The sequence below is a fragment of the Protopterus annectens genome, chromosome 16.part0 (genome assembly GCF_019279795.1).
Source record: "Protopterus annectens isolate FY-2018-M chromosome 16.part0, PAN1.0, whole genome shotgun sequence".
NCBI lineage: Eukaryota > Metazoa > Chordata > Ceratodontiformes > Protopteridae > Protopterus > Protopterus annectens.
Window position 1 is genome coordinate 7,205,349 of NC_056750.1, and position 23,915 is coordinate 7,229,263.

At 40.3% G+C, this 23,915-nt stretch overlaps 1 protein-coding gene across 1 annotated transcript in view; it reads left to right on the forward strand.

Moving 5' to 3' along the window:
• CCDC180 (coiled-coil domain containing 180) overlaps positions 1–23,915 on the forward strand; it is a 2,826,277-nt gene that overhangs the window by 2,180,239 nt on the left and 622,123 nt on the right. Inside the window, exon 29 of the mRNA XM_044058396.1 lies at positions 22,983–23,049. Coding sequence (XP_043914331.1) covers positions 22,983–23,049 — 67 coding nt within the window. The remainder of the gene's footprint in view (positions 1–22,982; positions 23,050–23,915) is intronic.

A 23,915-nucleotide genomic window follows, 5' to 3' on the forward strand; every position in this document is an offset into this window, starting at 1 on the left:
CGGGAAATGCCGAAAGAAGAAGAAGAAGATCTTTACATAAAGATTTAGCCCTGAATAAAAATACTTGAATGTGTATCCTGAATGGATACCAACCTGATAAATGGCAGTAAAACTGACCCATGTCATTAAGAGTGAACCTGCAAACCATCTTAAAAAACTATAGGCCAATAACTTCCCTTCCAACAACGTACACACTATATACTGGAACTGATGCAAACTGAGGTTATCGTCATTTAGAAAAAAAACTCAGTTGTGGCAATAGAACAAAAGAGTACCAAAAAAAAGTCATATTGAACAAAGGATTGTTTGTTGCTAAATAAAACCATTACAGAGAATTGTTAAAAAGAGAAGACTCTGAGTAAGGCATGGATATATTACAAAAATGCATTTAACAACATCTCACGGTCATGGATAAAGGAGTGCTTACAGAATTAAAACTTCCTCAGATGATGTAAGAATGTCATTTGGTCTTGATATATGTGCAAAAGTTACATTTAAATCAGGAAAGCTGCAACGCCAAGAAAATATCAGTCTGGGACAGGAATGTGATATAAAGGAACTTGAACAGGAGGGACTGTATAAATACTTGGGAATTTATGAAGGATCAGCAATAAAACATAAACAAATGCAAATAAAACTCAGTAAGGAGTACTTCAGAAGACTAAAACTAATACTGAAAACTGCCTTGGCATCTAGGAATAAAGTCCAAGCTATAAACCAATTTGCTCTCCCTGTTCTAACTTACAGTTTTAGGATGATTTACTGGCCCCAAAATATATTGGATCAGTTGAACAGGAAAACAAGAAAAATGCTTTCTGCTAATGAAGGGCTATATAAAAATCACTGTATACCAAGTTTATATATTCCTGTTTCTAAAGGAGGTTTGGGCCTTCTTGCAATTGATTATATGCATAGATCTGCAATAATGGGACTGCATACATATCTGCTGACTTCACCATGTCCAAATATAATGAAGTTTTAAAACACGAGGAGAGGAAATCTAAGCTGATGTATGTGCTTAGTTTAACAGAAGCATTTTGGTATCAATTGGGAATGGAAATCAAACCCAGAAGTAGATAAAAATCAGACAGCAACCGAATGCGCCAAAAAATCAAAATAAAGAATATAAGGTGAAAAATCAGATGAGAAGGAAAGAAATGTGGAAAAGGCATAAATATTGTACAAATACAGAGATCTCTTGGAACAACTTCATGTCAGTCAGGATTTGATATGGGAATGGTTAAGGAGAGGTAAAGTGAAATGTTAATAATGGCAGCCCAGGACAGTGGACTATGTACACGTTAGTTTACAAACTCCGCTGAACATGTAGGAGAAACAGACAAGTGTAGGTTCTGTAAAAAAGAACTGGAAACAGCTGTACACATTGTTGCTAAGTGTGATAGGCTCATGGCAGAGGGCCTCTATACTGAAAGGCACAATAATGTGGCAATACTGTTGCACTGGGGATCGTGCAAACACTACAGCATTGAAGTAATCTGAGAAGCACTGAAATTGAACCACAAAACATTGTAGAGAATGATGAAGTTTTTATATCACATGGGATTACTTGTTAGCAATAGTTCAGAAAATAGATGCAAGAAAACCAGATGTGGTAATACAGGAAAAAAAGACAAAAGTATCATGATCATTGAAATTGCAAAACAGTGTTTAGTGTTTTACATACAAAGAGAGAGAGACTGAGAGAGAGACACTCACAAAGTCATAAAATACCAGGATTTGCAAGCAGAAACTAGAGCAATGTGGAAGAAAGATACCTAGACCGTTCCGGTAGTAGTAGGAGTAACAGGTCTAATAAAAAATAATTTACATTCTTATTTTGAAAATGTGCCAGTACATGTAACTGTATAAATTAAAGAAGGAGTCATTTCTGGGTACATTGTAGGTGCTGCAATGAGCACTTTTGGCTAATATCAAAAATTTAAACAATACTAATTTCCTGGACTTTAATTATACCCTGACTAAGGAATGGGGTCCTGTGATAGTATTAAAACCCCCAAAAGACTTGTAGAAATTAAAGAGTGAGAATCAGGATACTAATCTCCCTTTAAACTGATAAAGCTTGAGTAGCCTCTCTTACACATATTCCTACCTGCTTAGTGCTTCGACTAAAGGTTTAGTATCACCACTTTTGATAGACAATCACACCACTCATCATATTATACAAACAGTACAACAATGCAAATGAAATTATACTCAGGGACCTATTAACTTCGGTTGATAACCCCCTTTTGTTTTACCATCATGTGGCAGTGATTGTCAGGAAATCCTTTTATTTATCTCAGCTAATTACCAAAGGAATATTATCATGGTCTATAGAGGTAGTCACTCCTTTATACTCAACACTAATCAAACCAAGCGCCCCCTGTGGGATGTATGTCACTAAACATAAGACTGAAGGGAAGGTACTTGGCAAGGTGTTAATATTCATAAGAATAATGGCTATAGACTGAGCCTGCTGGGCATGCAAAGGCTGTTTAATTTGTTTTTTCTTTTTAGGTACAACAGGAGAAGGACCTGCAGGACTGGTAGGGGTATCCGTGTTTCATTTTTTTTCAAATATCTTTTAGTAGTAGTAGTTTTCCAGTATTAAAGGGTATTCATGTTTCTGCCAATGGAGAAGCCTGTTTGTCATTAAGTACTGCTGGAATTAGTAGGTCAGAATTTAAGTCATCACTCTAGTGTTACAAGCAGTACATACATTTATATTTTCTTACACAGCCCCTAAATAAAAGGGCACAAGCAGTACACTTAATTCAGAAGTCGTTTTTCATGTACAGTGTCACTGAATTAAGTAAAATGAAGGAAAGCTGTCAGGAAGTGTACAGAAGCATCAAAATATACTTACAATTGCTTTAAAGATATAAGTTCTTCATTTCACTTGTAAAAAGTACAAAAGCAACACATTTGTCTCACAAAAAGTGTCACAGACCTAGTTACTTAGCCCCATCTACTAAAAATAATTAATTGCTAATTAGCTTCAATTTATTCCATCTTAGAAGGAGCACTAGTTGTTGTTCAAGTGAGAGTAGGGCAATTGCTGCTATATCTAGGTAGGTCAGCACTATTGGCTTGAATTTATAGCTGTTTGTCATTGGTTATCTTTTGTTCAAGCTTGATATATACTGTGCTTAACTGCCATGTGTGTAGCTGATCAATGGATTAGCAACTCCAGTTTTTTTCCCAGTAGTCAGTATTACTTTCAAATTTGTCTTCATTCAGCTGCTGCCAAGTGCAAGTGCACTCCTGCCCAAAAACTGGCTGTGGAAAACATTGTGGTTATGAGTAAACAGTCTGGTTTACCAGATCATAAACACAGTCACCCCAAGTATCTCTGCCACCTCACTGTTACTATCCCCCAAAAGGTTCTCCTTCCAAATAGTCTTTGCATAATCATATCCACAACTATGCAAACAAAACATCATTATCCTATTATTAATACTACTGTATGCTGATGCTGAAAAAATCTCAGTCCAAGCCTTCTAGAACTCCTAAAGACTAGGCAACAGTGAAAAAAAACCCTTATTACAACTATGGCACTTTAATCCACATCAACACCTATATCAAGATGTCACCAATGGCAAACCACTTCCATAAGACCTTTACAAGAAATCTTTACAAAAGTAAATGGAAAAGGTTTGTTTTTTGGGCACATCAAAATCACAGTGATGCCTTCTTAGCTCCTATACAAAGTGTTCTAGAATTTTTGTCAATGATTTTTAATGAGAGAGCTAGCTCCTCAACAATTAGAATTCTTACTTGGCTTCATCTAAGCTATGTAAAGCTTGTTTTGAGTGGCACTCTCCTGCTGAGATCTCCGTATAAAGATCTTGCTCCACCATGGGATTTAAATTTGGTAGTGCATTCATTCCTTCATTGAGCCAGCAGAAAATCTGATCTAAAATTCCTGACCTGGAATACTATCTTTTTAGTGGCCATTACCTCGGCTAGAAGAATTTCAGAACTTCAAGCATTGTCCTCTAAACTTCCCTACTTGATTTTTCATAGGGATAGAGTAACATTACATACCAACCCTTATTTTCTTCCAAAGGTGGTGTCATAATCCAATATTAATCAGTCCATGAATCTGCCAGTCTTCTTTCCTAAATCTGCAAACAAAGGTGAATATATGTTGCATTTATTGGATGTCCCCATACAATTACATTTTTACTTACATAGAACAAAAGAAAATAGAAAGACAGATAGATTATTTCTGTCCTTTACTGATTCTAAATTGGGCAAATCAGTTACAAAGGTAACTTTAGCCAGATGGCTGATCTGATGGATTGCATCTCATTTATCTTCAACAAATTGGGTCTATCCTTACCAAAACCTCCCTACTTGATTTTTCATATGGATACTGGAAAGACTCACCCAGACTCTGCTACAGTTTGCTGTGAGTGAAAGGTTAGTTTGCTTTTTATTTGTTGTATTTTGTATTACCTTATTGTCTTTTTCTATTTTGTATACTGTGATTTGTTTTCTTTACACTGTGTTTTACTTGTATGCTGTTTTTAACTGCATATTAAAAGTTGAAAAGATACCACAGCTCTGTCTCTTGTGAGTCAGCCAGAAATTTTTCCCACCCTTCCACCCGTTTACTGTTGTATTCTTAAACACCACTGTCTTTCTAGTTGTCTGCCCCTTATGTTAATTTGACCATATATCTCATTTCCTCTCTGCTTTTACTGGCTGGTGTGAGTAAGTACAAAATTATCATTTTGTGAAGTCACTTCCCTTCAACTATTTAAATTTATTGGCCATCCTACTGTATTCCATAGTACCAGAATACAAAAGTGACCACCCCCTTTCAATCTATCTTGCTGTTTTAAAAATAGTGACTCCCCACTAAAACTTAACTTTTTAGACAGGTAAAACTTAAGTTACCTACTTTCACATCTAACTCCTCTACTGCACACTGCAGTGTTTAGGATAAACCATTTTTTCATCTTACATTTAAGCATCAGTTGCAAGACCACCAGTAATTGAAGAGCCCACATTCTGCTGCTCAGTAGTCATCTTGGGATTAGTGCTTCTGTTTTCTCCTGGTGAGAGAAGGAGTGCAGTTACATAATATCCTGAAGACTAATTATCACCAGTAAGCTTGATAACTGCTTTATAGGTGACAGCTTGGGATCTGTGCTTATATTCTGATCCTGGTGAGAGTAAGAGCAGAGTGCATTGATTCCTGACTCTTTCTGGTTGGAGAGTGAGATTGTCTGCTTAACATAGCTGATTGGTCTGGTTGCTATTTGAGGCATCTACCAGAAAAAGGCTACAAGCCTGCAGATCCTTGCATCATCTGGGACAAGACTATGGATCACCAAACAGGCCATGACCTCCTTCTCTTCTTGGGATTGGTGCTAACATTTTGCTTCCTGTGAGAGAAGAAGCAAAGGAGTATTGTATCCCAACAGAGTGATGCTGTGCTGAGACCAGCATTAGTAGTAGCCAGGCAGTCGCCATTCATGCGACTCCCCTCTTTTCATCATTCTTGACAAGCTAATTCTTTATTTTTTAGTAAGTACTGCTTGATTTTTTTCTAACTTCAGAATATCTGCCTAAATACTTCATCCTTAAATTTTCAGGGTCTACATATTAGTTTCCCCTCATGTGTTTGGCTGTGTTCTGTACAGACTCAGACACCTAGCGTGACATTTTTCCTGTAAAAGGAATATATAAGGAAACAGCTCCAGTACTTGGTAATAATGGCCATCCCTCCTGCCATGTCTAAAGGTCAGTTCCCTGTGCTTTCTCCTATTAACCTGGTGAACGTGGGCATTCTGAGGTAGTGTAGCAACTGCCTCATGTACACAGACAACCCTCTCACCTTACCTCCCAGCACTCAGACTTGTGAGAGGTGCACTTATATATCCAAATTGGAAGCCATGCACTGTCATGCCAAGACCAGAATAGTTGGTCAAGAGGAGAAGGTCAACACCTGCACTACACCACATACAACACATAGCCCTCCAGAACACCCATCATTACAGCTCTCACATAAAAACACAAATATACACCCACTTTCACGGAGGCTATCAATAGAAATCCATCCAAACAACAGAGACCTCCAAAGCAGAAATGCACTCGACCAAAACAACACAGCACAAACCACAAGGCACATAGCTCACCTACACAGTGTGCCCTTCAACCTAAGCCCCTAAGGCAAAACAGCTTGGCCAATATACTAATCAAAGGTGACTCGATAGTGAGGCACACTGATGTCCCACTCACTAGGTTGAATAAGGCGAAGGTAACAGTCAGCTGTCTGCAGGTGCCAGAATCCAACACATAACACATGCACTCAGGTCACTCCACAACAAGTATGACTCTGTCACTGTCCATGTGGGTGTGAATGACCTGAGACGCACCTCCCTGGACTACATGAAAGAGACATGGAGGAGCTCTTGAATTATGTGACCCAGGCAGGTATGACCCTAGCCCTGAGCAGCATCCTACCATCACCCAGAATGATACCACTGTACAAGCAGAAAATGATTGACTTCAACAAGGGGATCCAGTATCTGTCTGCTTGGAATGACATGATTGACAGACCTCGATGCTTTGCCAAAGATGGCCTGCACCTGTCACCCCTGGGTTTCTGGATACTGGCTAAGGCTCTTGCCACCCCTATACCGCCTTTTTTAGGTGATGTTCCAAAGACCAAATTACCACCATAACAGCTATAAATAAATGCAATCTGAGGGTCATGCTGCTCAATGCTAGAAGTGTAAATCTCAAGATGCACTTGCTCAAAGCACTCCTCAAAATGGAGAACATCGATATTTGTGCTGTAACGGAGACCTGGTTTAAAGCAGCTAAAAGCACCCCTGCACTACCAGGCTAATTCATTCCACACCTTTCGGTCCCAGAATTTGGACTGAAGCTCCAAAGGTGGTGGTGTCTCCATATTCATGAAGGATATACACATCTAAAGACTAGTAGCCCAGCATAACGCATCTGAGATACTTCAGGTACAACTAACATTGGGTAAGATGGCGATTCAGGTCGTAGCCTGCTATAGGTCCCCAACCATGTCCCAAGACTCTCAATCCATGTTCCTAAGCACCCCAGAAACTATTAGGGTCCAACCCAACACTCTCATCCTAGATGACTTCAACTACCCCTCCATTAACTGGGAAGACTATTCATGCACTAATACACTGGCCCAACACTTCCTGGAATTCATCAGTTCCAATGCCCTGGACCAGCTCATTCTTACCCCCACTAGAAGAAGCAACATCCTTGACCTGGTTATTACAAACATGGGCAACCATTCCTGTACACTAATAGTCAATTCCTCCCTGGTTAGATCCAACCACAAACTAATCGCCATGGAAATCCACATCTTACCCACACCCCCCGCAAAGTTAACCACCATGAAAAACTTCTCCAAAGCTAACTTTGGGCTCCTAAAAATAGAGGTGGCTAACTTCACGACACCCTTGTCAGTGGAAAATAGATGCATGACTGCCAAATCATACACCAATGCACTGTATGAACACGTACCTAAATGCATGAAACTAGCCATACCCAACAGAACCAAGACGCTCTCCTCCAAAAAAAGGAAGCCAATCTGGTGGTCCCCTGCCATTAATAAATTCTACTACAGAAGGAAGAAACTGTTGCAGGAAAAAGGTGAAGTCCCAAAAAGCTGAGATCCCTCATCAAAACCTCTAAAGCCAACAATGAAGGCAGAATTGCGGCAGACACTAAAAACAATGACAAAGCTTTCTATAGTTATGTCAGGAATCTCCACGGCAATACCCAGGTTTGATCTGAGTCATTGCACAATGGTATCTCCTATACTGAGCTAACTGATATTGCCAACATACTGACCAACAGATTCAGTGCCGACTTTACCCCTCCCCCCCATAAAGGACCAATCACAATACCAGAGGAATGCCAGGCACCCAGCATTACTGCGGCACAGGTTAAAGCTGCATTGTCCAAGGTTAAGAATACAGCTTCCATGGGACCCAACAATATCTCTGGATGTGTTCTACATGAACTACAAAGTGAACTGGCACCACATCTGTGTGTCCTGTTCAATCACAGCCTCACCTCAGGCTTTGTCCCTACTGAATGGCACACTGCTGCAGTCATCCCCCTCCATAAAGGGGGAGCGACTACAGACCCTGGGAATGATCACCCCATTAGCCTGATGAGTCTCATATGTAAGGCTATGGAGCACATCATGGACCTAATTAACAAGGATATAGGGAATCTCCAAACTCTAGATCCCATGCAATTTGGTTTTGTGAAAGGTAGATCATGCCTGCTCAACCTGGTTGACTTCTTTGAGTCAGTCACCAGAGCTGTGGATGAGGGCAAGACAGTTCATACAGCCTACCTCGATCTGGCCAAGGCCTTTGATACCATTCCCCACTCAGGAATTATTGATAAACTCACCAAACTAGGCATCAACCCCTATATCACTAGGTGGGTTGCAAATTGGCTCATAGATAGAACCCACAGTGTGAAAGTAACGGACTCCAAATCAGACTGCGGACCAGTCAGACGTCCAGGGCAACACAGAGGGACTCACAGACGACTGCAAACTAGGAGCCATTATTAACTCCCCAAGTGATGTAGACATCCTACAGAAGGGAAGAAGTAGTAGAAGAGAGTTAATTAGTGACAGGATAGAGCACAAAGTGTAAAAGAAAGCAAAAGTAAGGTACGGGGACAAAGAAATTAACTGTGTACAACATATACAGTGTGGAAGAGATGTCACATAATTATAAAGGGAAATAATGTGAGGAAGACAAAGGTGCATGACTGATGAAGGGGAGAGTGGGGGGGATTATGTGATGTGTCTGGAGGGGAAGCATTTGCAAACTGATTCAGACTTGAGATAATCTTTAGATGAACATGAAATGACAGGTACAGGGTGAGGTCTTTAAGATTAGTAGTGATGGATTCCCAGAGTTTGGTGCCTAGGATGGAGAAGGCATGGTGAGTGGAATGAAGTCTGGTTCTGGGACATTGAAAAAGTGGACCAGAGTGGTTAAGATTTATTAGATTGTAAATGGGCTCTGTCTGAAGAGGTTGGAGAAAAGGGAAGGACAGGTGTGTTCTTTAAGGGACTTGTAGACTTGGGATCCAGAAAGAAGCTTGGCATTGTTTTTTATTTATTTGTGTAACAGTTATGCACAAGTTTTCTGCACTGTTTTTATTTATTTGTTTGACTAAATTATTTACTTTCCTGTGTCTCCATTTATATATTTGATGATCTCTGGTTGAATTTGTGTATTTTCCCCCACCCAACTGATATTGTGTTCTTAATGTTGGTGGCTTTTGCTGTAGCCCGCCCCTACTGTGAGTTTGTGGTATACTCAGTCCAGAGAGGAAAAACTGGTCAAACAACATCTGTGTTATCTGTTTGTCTCAGGTTGTGGCTTTGGAAGTGTCCTTTATCTTCATGGTATAAAAATATTACATTTGAGTGAATTTCTGCTTATCTTGCTAGTGCTCCATTTGTGCTTGATTGGGGGGGGGGCTTCTTAAACAATCTGAATTACAGAGCTACATAAGTATATTTTTTGTACTTTATCTAACTGCGGTGGTGGTGCTGCGGTAGCATTGTCGCCTCACAGTAAGATGTTGTCCTGTTCGATTCTCAGCTAGAGCGTCTTCTGTGTGGAGACATGCGTGAATGGGCGTACCTTCGTTGAAGGTTGTATGTCAGGGCTGGCAACTTGGCATGTAAAAATCTACTGCCAATCATTAGCGGACCGGAGTTCCGCTGTGGCAACCCCTAACCGGGAAAAGCCGAAAGACACAACAACATCTAACTGTTCAGTGTTTCCTATCAGCAGTGCATTGGTTGTATTTATTTACTTATCAGTACTGAATTTTTTTTTATTTATTTGTGTAACAGTTCTGTACTAGTTTACTGCAGTGTTTTTATTTATTTGTTTGACTGAATTATTTACTTTTCTGTGTGTCCATTTATATATTTGCTTCTTTATGCTTTTCCCCCATTTCCATTGATTCCGAAGGTTATTCAGAAAGTCAAGTCATTGAATTGCAGGTCAATTCTCATTGCTCCTTACTGGCCTCATCAGATATGGTTCCCATTCCTTTGGCCCCACCTTCAGGAGGACCCGTGGATCCTTGACCCAGTGCCGGATCTTCTGAAGCATCAGTCAGAAACGCTTCTTCCCACTCTTCAGAGCCATAAGCTGACAGCTTGGTTATTCCACTTCCAATCTTAGCCACGCTTCCAGAATTATCTCCGGCAGTACGTCACATTCTGGTTTCCTCGCACAAAAAGCTGACTAAAAAACTTTACGCAAGGGTAGACAAAAATACATAGATCCCTTTACAGCCCCTGTACCTGCAATTTTAGAATTTCTAACAGAAGTCTTTAATTAAGGGCAGTGGTGGCCACTATACGAGTACAATTAGCCGCCATATCAAATAATCATGTGGGAGACCTCGGATCCAATGTAATGTCCCATAGATTATGCAAAGCTTTCCTCAGGGGTACTTTTCTGTTAAGACCACCCTTAAGAGAACTTCCTCTTCCATGGGACCTAAATTTAGTATTATCATCCTTGATCCTTCCTCCATTCGAACCAGCATCTTCTTGTTCACTAAAACTTTTATCTTGGAAAACAGTCTTTCTAACAGCAATTACTTCAGCTAGGAGAGTTTCAGCATTGCAAGCTTTGTCTATCTGCCATCCATATTTGATTTTCCACAAAGATAGTTTCCCTCAGAACAAATCCTTCCTTCTTAGAAAAAGTTTGTTCTGAAGTTAATTTAAACCAATCTATAGAATTGCCTGTTTTTTTTTCCCTAGCTATGACAACAAGGCAGAATATAAGCTTCACCAACCGGAAGTGCATAGACAGTTGTGTTTTTACTTGCATAGTACCAAAGATTTCAGAAAGTCAGACCAGTTGTTTGTTTCCTATTCAGAAAATAAAAAAGGCATGTCAGTTTCAAAAGTTACTTTGTCCAAATGGCTTACTGAGACCATCACCTATGTCTATAATTCTCATAATAAAGAACCGCCAGGGAAAGTTAAAGGGCATTCAACTACAGCGGTGTCTACTTCCATTGCCTTTCAATCTAGACTCCCATTGGATTCAATTTGTGTTGCTGCTACATGGGTTAATCCTCACATCTTTAGCTTTCATTACAAAGTAGATGTGGCCTCCCAGAGCAGGGCATCCTTTGGTTCCACTGTCCAGAAGAGTTTATTCCCTTGAGCCACCCAAGAAAAAGGTGCTGAGGACTCTGTTCCAACCAGCAAGAATGAAGGTGAGATAGGACAACATAACATAAAGAAGTTATGTACTCACCATAATGTTCCATATTTGTTGTTCAGTATCTCACCTTCATTCTTGAATCCCACCCATCCATTCCTCCTGGAGGATCTAGAGGACATTGCAATTGGCAAATATGGTCTGATTCCCTTCTTGCCTCTTTACCTTTATGACCAATATATTTCATACATTTTTTTCTGTATGTTAGCATACTCTAGGGAGTAGTTTCTCAAACGAGATCTGGACAACAGCCACTAGGCATCCTGGGATAGATTGTAGCCTCGAGCCAGTAGAAGTTCTCGAGCTTTGGTATGCAGCCGAGTCAGAACCAAGGATCGGTTCTGAACCCAACCAGCAAGAATGTAGGCGAGATACTGGACAACAAACATGGAACATTATGGTGAGTACATAACTTCTTTTTTTTTGTATTTTATCTAACTGTTCAGTGTTTTTTTATCAGCACTGCACTGGTTGTATTTATTTGCTTATCAGTACTGCATTGTTGTCTATTTATTTGTGTAACAGTTCTGCACTAGTTTACCGCACTGTTTTTATTTATTTGTTTGGCTGAATTATTTACTTTTCTGTGACTCCATTTATATATTTGCTGATCTCTGGTTGAATTTTCATTTTCTCCCACCCAACTGCTGTTGTGTTCTTATAGTTTTTTGCTTTGGCTGTTGCCTGCCCTACTGTAAGTTTGATAAGGGACACTCCTCCCAATCCCATCTCATTAGCTCATTCTACCTAATACAGAGATCATTTGGGAAGGTCAAACTTCTTAGTTCCTTAACCATGAATTTTCTTCTGTTCCTCCTCTCTCCTTTTCCACTTTACTAACAAAAAAAAGAAAAAAAACCCCACTTTATTTAGCTTCTTTTACTGTATTTGTGTTTCCTCCTCCTGCTCCATTACTTCATCCTGCTTTTTCTGCTACTTGCTGTGGCTTGTTCTCTAAAGTGTTCAGTTTGCATCTTTGCTGTTGCATTTGTTACTGCTTCTTTATAGCCTGTTTAAATTGTTTATTCTAAGCCTCTTAGTTTTGGTTTAAGCACTTGGGCTTTAGGCTTATCCCTTAGCTCTCCCTGGCCTTCTCTCTCAGATTCTGAAAAATATGGATGGACAATTTCCTACAGTTTCTCCTGCCAGTCTGGTTGATATGGACATCCTGAGACAGTGTAGCAACTGCCTTATGTACACAGACAACCACCTACTACTTCTACCACCTAGGAACACAATTTGCAAGAGATGCAATTACATTAGGAACCTAGAGTCCATGCTCTCTCCCTCACAAGCCAGTATATCTGGCACTGAGAAGATTATCAACACAATCACTACACCTCAAACATCATCCACACCTACACAATACACACACACCCACATATGTAGAGGTCCTCAACAAAAACATACCCAAACAAAGGAGACCTCCGAGGCAAAAACACACACGATCTCCACAGTCCTCCACACCACATACCATGCATAGTTCACACACCTGTCTCACAACCATTAAGGCTTAACCATAAACCCAACATATTAGTCATAGGAGACTCCATTGTGAGACACACAGATGTGCCGCTCACCAGGCTGGATAAGGAGAAAGTCACTGTTGTCTGTCAGGGGCCAGAATCCACCATATCGCATATGCACTCAAGTCTCTCAACAACAGGTACTATTATGACTCTGTTATAATCCATGTTGGTGTAAATGACTTAAGACATACCTCCCTGGACTATTTATTTATTTGCAGTTGGTTTACCAGGATAGTCCATTGGGCCAAGATGAACCCGTTTTCAATGGAGTCCTGGGGAGAAAAGCTCCAGAAACAGGGTTACATAGGTTTTAGATACGTATTACAATATTTACAAAATTATACAGTTAGAGTATCATACTGGTGATGAAACATTACAGATGATACAAACTAGAAAAAGGGAGATCCATATTACAATATTTACAAAATTATACAGTTAGAGTATAACATTCAGGTGACATTACAGATGATACAGACTAGAAAATGGAAACATTTCAATAGAGATACTGAGAAGCCATTATGTCTTAAGTAGCTAGCTAAAGGAAACAAAGTAATACCTTTTTTTTTGAGTTAGGAGAGGCAGAAGCAAGGAAGTTCATGGAAAGGAGGAGGAAGGAGGTAAGGCAGTGTAGAATTATGATGGATGGGTGCAAGAGCATTCCCACTGGGTTAGTAGATGAGAGTGAAGAGATTTTTTGAATATAAAGTGGTTGAAAGTGGTACGAATGGCTGGAGGGAGGGAGTTCCAGAGACGCGCTAGACCATAGGATAGGAGATTTTTACCTAGGGGATGGGTTGGTTTGTATAATTCAATTAGGTTTTGGTTATTAGTTTTGAGTACTCTGTTGGGGAGGTGCATTTTAAAGGCAGAGGAAAGGGATGGACAAAGGAAGGGTTTGAAAATGAGTTTATGAGCAAGAGTAAGTTGAGAATAGATGAGTTGGTTGGGTAGTTCTAGCCATTTTAGTTTGTGGAGAGAAGAACAGTGGTGGGTAGATGCTTTTGACTAGTAGCGAATTTGGCTATTTTGTTGTAGCATGAGGAAAGTTGTGTTTTGAGGGATGATTATAGGTTAGTCAGGAGTGGGGCTCCATATAGAAGAGAGGGGATAAGGAATGTGGAAGAGAGAGTGATTTTAGTAGAGGGTGTAAGGTAACGATTTTGTCGGTAGAGCTCTCTCTATATGAAAAGAGACATGATTGAACTCTCTGAATATGTGTCCCTGGTAGGTATGTCCCTAGCCTTAATCAGCATTCTCCCATCACCCACTTTAACAATTGGTGTAGTTTCTGGTGTCTGGTGTCATTCCAGGGGGATCCAGTACCTGCCAGCCTAGAAAGATATGATCGACAGACCACGATGCTTTGCCAGAGATGGCCTGCATCTGTCTCACTTGGGCTTCAGGCTTCTGGCAAAGGCACTTGCCTCCCCCATAGTGCCTTTTTTTAGAAAAAGTGATGAGGTTAAAACTACCAACATAAAAATTTCAACAAAACCCAAATTAAAGGTCATGCTAAGCACTGGGAGTCTAAACATGAAACTACATCATTGAAAACATTCTGGACCCTGGAAAATGCCAACATCTGCACAGTCACAGAAACCTGGTTCAAAGCTGTGGAGAGCACCCCAGCCATACTTGACTACTCATCCTATCATACAGTCAGACTCCAAACTCTGGGTAGCAAAGCCAAAGAAGGTGGAGTTTCAATATATATTAATGACATACACAACTCCAGGCTGGTCAAACAGTATGATGCACAGGAGATGCTCCAGGTGCAGTTAACTATTGACAACACCCCTATACAAATCATAGCTAGCTACTGGCCCCCAAATCTGACTCAAGATGCCTAAACTGCCTATCTCCACCTCTTTATATCTATCAAGAATCAACCCTTTACCCTGATCCTGGGTAACTTTAACTACCCAAACATAGATTGGAAGGGGTCTATATCACGTAGTCGAACATTTACAATTTCGAACGATATATGGTCGAGCATATGTTCGAATTTGTAAATGTTCGAGTGTGTGAATGGAAATCTCCATAAGTGGAGGTTTCCATTCTCTTCAATGTGGTGCGATCTCGGAGTTGGTATATTTAAGTAGCAGGGGGTGTGAGGGTGCAGGGGGGCTTGCCCCCCTGCATAAAACAAGTTTCACATTTTTCCATTGTGTTTTTATTTTTTTACAGGTAGTCGAAGTTCCGTAACTTCAGACATATGTGTTCGAACATATGTCAGTCGAAGTTACGGCACTTCTACTACGTGATATAGACCCACTGGAGAATTACTCATGCCAGAAAACAAATTCCCAGAGATTCCTTAATTTTGTCAATGCAGATGCTTTGGAACAGCTAGTCAACACCCCCACAAGAAGTGATAATATCTTGGACTTGGTATTAACCAACATGAGTAACCACTGCAGCATCCATGCAGTATCATCCTCCCTTGTAAGATCAGACCATAAAGTGGTCATGTTCGAAGTCACCATCTCCCCTAACCCTCCTCTAGCTAGGGTCAAACAAAAAATTTCTCCAAAGCTGATTACAGCCTCCTGAGGGATGGTATAAACAGCTTTACAGCCCTCTCCCCCTAACTAGGAACTGGCACCAGCATCCAAAACTATACCAAATTACTATACAAACATTTATACAGATGCATGAAATCAGAAATACCTGACAGGACTAAATAATTTTCTGCAAGGAAGAGTAAACCTATCTGGTGGACATCTGCAATAAACAAACTCTATAACAAAAGAAAGAAATTGCTGTCCAGGACCAAGAAGGAGCAGGTGCCCAATTGGAAGCGATCTCTCCTTAGCCTATCAAGCAAATAAGAGCACTAGTGAAATCCTCCAAAGCAAACATCGAGTCCAAATTGGCCACATCTACTAGAGACAATCATAAGGCCTTCTTCACATATGTCTGTAATCTCAAAGGTAGCACCCAGATCTGTTCAGAACTGGTGGTCAAGGACACCACATATACAAATCCCGTAGATATAACAAACTTGTTGGCTGACAGATTCAGTGAAAATTTCACCCCTCTCCCCCCCATCAGTAAATCAGGACATTCCCAGTACCTGCTCCCTTCCCCTTATATCTAGGGATAAGGTCAGCACTGCTCTTTCAAAGGCAAAAAATACAGCCTCCATGGGACCCGATAACATCTCAGGTTTCATCCTACATTAACTCAGGCAGGAACTTACAGCACCATTAGGCACCCTATTCAACCAAAGCCTGAGTACTGGCTTTGTCCCAGCTGAGTGGAGGACAGCCACTGTCGTCCCTTTACACAAAGGTGGAGCGTCCTCTGATCCAGGAAATTATAGACCCATCAGCTAACTAGCCTGATCTGCAAGGCCATGGAATGGATTATCATAGACCTCATTAACGAGGATCCCACACAGTTTGGCTTCATCAAGGGGAGGTCATATCTGTTAAATCTGGTCAACTTTTTTAAGACAGTCACCAAAGCCAGGGACAAGGGGAAGACAGTGCACATCACCTACCTTGACTTGGCCAAAGCCTTTGACACTATTCCCCACTCGGGCATAATAGATAAACTCTTTCAACCAGGTATCAGTCTATATGTTACCAGATGGGTAGCTAACTGGATCACTAATAGAACTCACCTAGTCAAAATAGGGGAAGCCACCTCAAACAGTAGAACTGTATCATGTGGCATACCCCAGGGATCTGTCTTGGGGCTTCTGTTATTTGGGATATACTTTTCTGAGGTGTGGCCAATACCAGTGGGCTATGGCTGACCAAGGTTGCAGATGACTGCAAGCTGGGTGCTGTCATCAATTCCCCTAGTGATGTGGACATCATCCAAGAGGGTTTCGCCAAACAAATGACTGATGCCAGAAACATGGCCTCAAGCTGAATACAAAAAAATGCATCATCATCCCCTTTGGGGAGAATGATTTCCCCACAAATCATCACATTAATAACAACGTCTTAAGCATGCAGTCAGTCGTGAGGGATTTTGGCACCCAGATTGATAGCAACCTGACTTTTGACCACTGTGTTGCTTCCATTGTATGGAAAGCTTTCTACATGGCCCACTTCATAAATAAGGGTATCTCATCCATGGATGAGGAGGTCATAACATCCCTATATTCTTCCCTTCTAAGGCCCATTATTGAGTACAACACCCCATTCAGCATGTACCTCACAAAGCACATGCAGCAGGTGGAGAGACCACAGAGGTTCCTCACCAGGAAGATTCAGGGCCTCAATAATGTACCATAGACAGATAGGCTAAAAGCCCTATCTCTCTACTGTGTTTCATACAGACTCCTCAGAGGTGACCTCTGTCTGGCATATAAGGCGATCTCGACCCTACCTTGATGGGACTGCTGCATATCCAAGTAACCTGCACATGCGGCCTCAACCTGGTCTGTGACATCAATAGGACTTGTTGTCAGGACAGATTTTTGTCCCAGAAACTCCCCCAGCTGTGGAATAGACTCCCTCTCCACGTCAAGCAGAGTACCTGTTTACCTCTTTTTAAGCGCAACATGGATAACTGGATGGGAAATAGAAAATACATCCCTGGGATTCCACCCATGTCCCTGCTGGACAGGGGCATTGGGTACTGATTTATCTATATATGGACTAAACTGTTGGCTAGGCTTATAAGGGCCTCAGGGCCAATAGCCTAGTAATTTCCTATAATCCTATGCAAGTTGTTGGGCAGGTAGCTAATTGGCTTTATTAAGCGTAATAATCATTTCTAGGACAGAGGGTAGTGAAATGGCAGATAGAGTTGCTTATAGTTTGGATGGTTGAGGTGTTTTTCTTGAATGCTGCTGCAACCAGTGGATGTCAAAATTCAAGCTGTGGTAGCAGAATGCCTTTACCTGTGGCATTCCTGATTGGTCTGGAGACAAAGGAGGAAATTCTATAGGACAAAAATAGGAGAGAATGTGTTTTCCTCCATATTTGTTCTAGGTGAAGGTGAAAGTTCAGTGCAGGATCAAGCCACATACTAAGGTATCTGAAGGAGAAAGATGACTTGATTAGTGGGGTTGTCAAGATGGTCATGGATAAGAAGTGAATAAGAGTTTTCCTGCCATTTAGGGTAGGTACCAAAACCTCATTGTTTTAGTTTGGGATGAATTTGGAATTCGTTTTTTGTTATTAAGCCATTTGATAAGAGAAAGGAAGACACCTCTTTGATGTTGTTTGGCCGAGAAGGTTAGGTTTAAGTGAAATAAGACCATGCCATCAGCATAAAGTAAGAGAGAGAGGTGCAAGGTATGGGAAATCAATTGATTGTTTATTAATGAAAATGGAAAAAGAAGGGGATCCAGAATGGAGCCCTGAGAGACACCTTTAAGGAGAGGGGTGGAAGCAGAGAGGATGTTCTAAAAGAGAACAGAGAAGTATCTATTGTAAGGATAATTTTTAAACCAGAGAGCTGTATCTGGGCTAATTCCACTTTCAGTTAGGTGATCTAAAAGAATGTTATGATCAAACATATTGAAACCTCTGGTGAGATCAATAAAGATCATTCAAGTGAGGAGGCCTTTGTCCATAGCCAGGAGGATGTTATCAGTAATTGTCCAGAATGCTGTAGAAGTGCTCCTACTAGCCCAAAAGCTATGCTGTTTGGATGACAGGATAGTAACTAATATTAGGAGATGTAATGGGTAAGTTGAGTGTAAACTATTTTTTTCAAGAATTTTTCCAAGTATGGAAAGAATGGAGATTGGATTAAAGTCAGTGACATGGGATGGGTTAGTTTATTTTTTTTATTTTTTTTTTTTGGGGGGGGGGGGGGTAACAATGGCTGTTTTTTAGATATCAGACACTGTGTTTTGAGTTGGACAAAAATTATAAATGTGAAGAAGAGGTACTATAAAGTCCTAACACTGGAATAAGAACCATGGGAGAAAATTGTCAGGACCAGTAGGTGAGTCAGTTTTTAGTTCTTCACGTAGTGGTACAAGATGTTTCGCTTTGTTTGCTTTGAAATGAAAAATGGGATTGTAGGGGGAAGAGAGAAGATAGAAGGAGAGGTGGGGCTATTAATGGAATTTGGGAAGTATACTCAAGTAGAGGCCGAAGTCAGCAGCTGTGTGGCAAAATGAGGAGGAGTGAGTCTTAGCTGGATTATGTTGCCTGATTGCTTGTTTAGCTAGATTTCTTAACTTACTATAGTATTGCCTGGAGATTGAGGATGGGGTATTTTTCCAAGTATGCCAGGCATTACCCTGAGGCTAAGGTTAAGAGTTCATACAGGAGCCACTTTTTTTTTTTTTTTGGGTGGCAGTGAGGGGTTATAGAGCCATGTGATTTTAGGAAAGAGTGAGTCCTGGAGGTTAGTATTTATGTGAGGAGAATGCAGCAGTGGTTAGGGTCAGTAGAAGAGAGAACAGGAGACCAGTCTAATGAGGCTGGAATTGTCTTTAGTTTGAGAATATTGGATTAAGATTTGTTCTGGAATAATGTGAGGTGGGAGGGATTTTATTTATGTGGTGAGAGATATTGAAGCTGATTGGACAATGGTCACTGAAGGAAGGGGGTGAATGAGAATTTTAGAAATAATGTTAGGATTATTTATAATAATAAGATCAAATGTTATTGATGAAAAGAGTTAGGGTTTGGTCTGGTGGGTTCACTTATCAGTTGTGTGAGTCCGAAGTCTTTTCATACTAAAGTCCCCTAGAAGGATAAACTTTTTGAGATTTTTTATTGAGGAGGTAATTTCAAACAGAAGGGTTTTGAATTTGACTATGGAGGTGGGAGGCAGGGGGTAAGCGACAGCAATATGAATAAGAATACTACAGTTGTTAGGGAAGGGCATGCAGAGAAGTAGCCAGTCAGGAAGATTCTTCATCATATTCTTTTCTTGGCAGGTCATAGAACCAGTGCCTCAAAACCAAGGAGAAGTCTTCTATTACAGAATGTTTCTAGTGCTCATAGAAGGATCCTTCTTGGAGGCTAGTAGTCGATGTATCCTTTCTCAGCATGTTTGTAAAGGTACCAATTCATGATGTTATGCTACCACACATTCCTCTTCCAGGTTTCATGGTAACTCTAGACTTAAAAGATGCTTATCATCATATCCCTATTGCCACAGAGTTCAGAGGTTTCATCAGATTTTCTGTGTCTGTGTCTTGTTATCATTTCTCTTTTGGTTATCAACAGCTCCAAGTTAGTTACGAAATGCCTACCTCCACTGATAGCTCATTGCAGACTGAAGGGTATTCACATATTTCCTTATTTAAATTACTTATTTTTTCTGTCTTTTTCATGGTGCCAGGAGTTCTTTAAATGGGTTAAAAATCTTCTTCTCAACAGTCAAAAATCCTCCTTAATTCCTTCTCACATGATTGTGTTTATAGGATGCCTTCTAGATTTTACCCGGCAAAAGGCATTTCTAACCCAGGAGAAAGTTGACTTGTATCTGGATATTTTCCTGAACTTCTCAAATCAGTCCCAGATTTCATCCAGAGAGTATTTCATGATTCTAGACTTTGTGGCATCCATGATTCTCATGACACCACTTAACTGGGTACACATGAGAAAAATTCACTAGTTCCTAAAAACTATGGGGACCCAACATTCTTACCCACTGGAGTTTCAGATTCCGATTCTGGGTTTTGTGAAGGGATAGCTGCTGTGATAGAGACAACAGATTGACCTGAATCCATATATCTCATTCTTCCAACCTCAGCTCATTATGTGAAAACAAAGGCTCCACATTTTGGTTGAGGACAGTTTCAATTGGGTAAAAGTAGAGGAACTTTGGAACAAAGCAGACAGGTCAAAGCACATAAATGTAAAAGAGATGCTAGCTGTGTTCCATGCTATAGAATCTCTTCATCATCTGTGGTCCTCAGAACCTCTGCAGATGATTATAGACAACACTTCAGTGATGTGGTACATAAAGAAACAGGGGGGCACCATATATTACCCTCTGTGCAGTCTGACTGTGGTGACTTGGGAGGTCAGCATGAAGCATTGTTAAAACCTCCAAGCTTTCTACATTCCATCAAAGTAAAATTTTGTGGCATACAAGCTGAGCATGACCAGGACAGACCCTCAGGAATGGAAACTGAATGGGGAGGGGTCTTCCAGGAATTGATCCAGTTGTGAGGAACATCACAGATTGGTTTACTTCCTTTCAAAGCAGACAACTAACCATATTCTGCATCAGGACTCCTTGCAGACAGGCCTGGAGGACAGATGCCTTTTCATTCCCATGATTGGGAGTATTCATTTATGCATTTCCACCTTTTGTAGTGATATCCAGGGTGACTCTGAACATTCAGAAGGCCTCCCCAAAATCATTGTGGTGACTCCTTTCTGGCCCAGGAAACAGTGGTTCCTCCCTTCTTATGGAATTGGTCAAGAGCAATTACTACAAGTTTCCTCACAGACTGGATCTACTTACACAACATGACAGGAGTTTAATACACCTCAGTCTCAAACAACTACAACTGTTTGCCAGGATGATTCAATTTTGATACCTTTTAGGCACCTTCTTCATGAGAATGTGCAGTAGGTACAAGGGAGGCAAGAAAACCCACTACTAAAAAATCATAATGTTAACAAACTCATAACCAGGGCACAGTCATGGGCTATTACTAATTCTTAACTATCTGTGTGAGTTGCTATCCTCTGGCTGGTCTTACTCCTTCATCAAGTTTCATCTTTCAGCCATTTCAGCATGTCTGTGCATGGATCCTCCCTTCCATTCCTGTATTTGGGCAAGCAGTTCTTTAACGGGGGGTTGCATGTAAGACCACCTTGGAAAGAGGTGGCAACTACTTGAGATCTTAACTTTGTGCTTGAAAATTAATTTTGTCTCCCTTTGAACCAGCTCATCTGGCTGATATATGGTTCATAACTTGAAAGACTGTGTTACTTATTGATCTGACTTCTGAGCTGCAAGTTCTCATGGTGGATGAATTCTATTTGGTTTTCTGTAGAGATAGGGTTACTTTAAGAACAAATCCATCATTCATGCCAGAAGTTGTTTGAGTTTACATTAAATCAAGCCATTAGTTTTTTGTTTTCTATCCAGAACCTAAAAATCAGGAGAAAGTATTCCTCATATTCAGTACATACACAGGTACCTTAATTATTATTTTGACAGAAAAAAGTTCTTTAGGAAAGATGAATAGCTATATCCTGGGATGGGACAAAGATAGGGCAAGCCATGTCAGAACAGACTATTTCAAGATGATTGTCCCTTGCTGTTGTTTTTTGTTATTCCCTCCATGGCACATATATCCAGGCATAATCAAGGTATATTCTACTAGAACCTTGGTCTTTGATGACATTTTATAATGGTAGATTCCAGAAGAATTCTAGACGTAGCTATTTGGTCCTCTGTACATACTTTTACAAAGCATTATAGACTGAATTCCTTCTTCAGGTCCAGGACATACTTTCCTAGGACCATTCTCCTAGGGCTCCTGTATCCTAATCTTTCTTCCTCCCATGATGGATAAGCTATGGTAATCTACCTAAATAACTACAGGCTACTGTAGCAGTGAGAATGATGGACATAGTACAACTGTGTAAGTTGCACCTACCATAATGGTACAATGGTCAGATTCCTCACTACTGCACCCTCCCACCATCTCCTTTTTTCTGTATATACTTGACTTTTTTGAGATAATATGTATGTCTTCCTAACTTTTTGGCATTTCTGGATGAGTAGGCTCTCTCCCTTTTTGAGGACAAGCAAGTCCCAAAGAAATTGGTGATTAAGCTTCTGTTTTCTCCCTATGGATGTTGAGACACAGCAGCCTGGGTGCACATGTGGAGGTGAGCCAGAGGGTTTTGAAGACTGGTTAACTATTATATCCTTGGCAACATATAATCTAAATAGCTACAGGCTACTGCAGCAGTGAGGAATTCAAACATCTGCTGTTACAGTAAGCTTAACTTACACAACTCTACTTTCTTCATTTTTGTAGAACATAAATGTTTTATTTGTAGGAAAAGGAAATCTGATTCCATTTTCATTGCAAACTTTTGTCAAGGCATGTAAAATTGAGTTGCTGTTTCTTGTTGCCTTATCTACCCATTAGCTTAATCTGTTTAGTTTAGAATGCCTTTAACAGTATTGCTTATTCTGGTTTTGGTACACTGTTTACTGTAACTACATTTGTACTAATGCTTTATTTTACTTTTAGCCATTTTAAAGGAATTATAAACAGCATTCTTTGGCTAACCAATGATACAGTACTTGCAGATGCAGAGGTAAGAAAAGTTCACTCTATCTACCAGAAATTCAGTCTGATTGTTGAATCATGTAATTATACTGGTGCAAGCTTTATTGAGCTGGGAACTGATAGTATAGCCCAATGTTTAACATTACTAGTAGTAATATTTGTAGTATTTATACGTTGTGTAGCTCATATTAGAAATACCATTTAAGACTTACAAATTATGCCCATATTTCTAAAATATAGCCAAACAATCCACTTATACTGTACCAAAGAGGTCACAAAAAGTCCAAAACATAGCATGTCTACAGCTAGTAGGGTTTGAATTTATTGGCCTGAATGTACTCATAAAGATTTAAAATGTAAAGTCAGGAGCATTCAGAAGCCATGTAGCTAAAAGGGTTTATATTAGATTGTCGAAACTCCGTTTACGCGAATACGAAATCCTTGACACGTATTGCACGAAATATGTAATCGTTGAATGTCCAAAACCACGAAATTTGAAATGTCGAAGTGTTTTGGTAAGTAAGGTAAGTGTGCGATAGTTACGGACCTTAGGGTTAGAGTGCGGGTTAAGGTAAGTGTATAGATAGGTAATGTGTGTAAGATTTAGTGTAGTGTTAGAAGTATGGTTTTGTTAAATGTATTTATGTGTATTATTTATTTTGTTTGGGTATATCTCCGTAGGGGAAGTGTACGGTAATTATGACCCTTAGGGTTAGAGAGGCGTTAAGGGTAGTGCATAGATAGTTGTGTATGTGGGGTTCAGTGTAGGGTTAGAAGTTGAGTTTTGGTGCTTTACTTTAGGGTTAGGAGTAGGGTTTGGTTAGTGCATGTATGTGATTTATTTATTTTGTTTGGGTAGGTAGCATGTAGCGGGTGGTGGGGTTGGCTGACTAT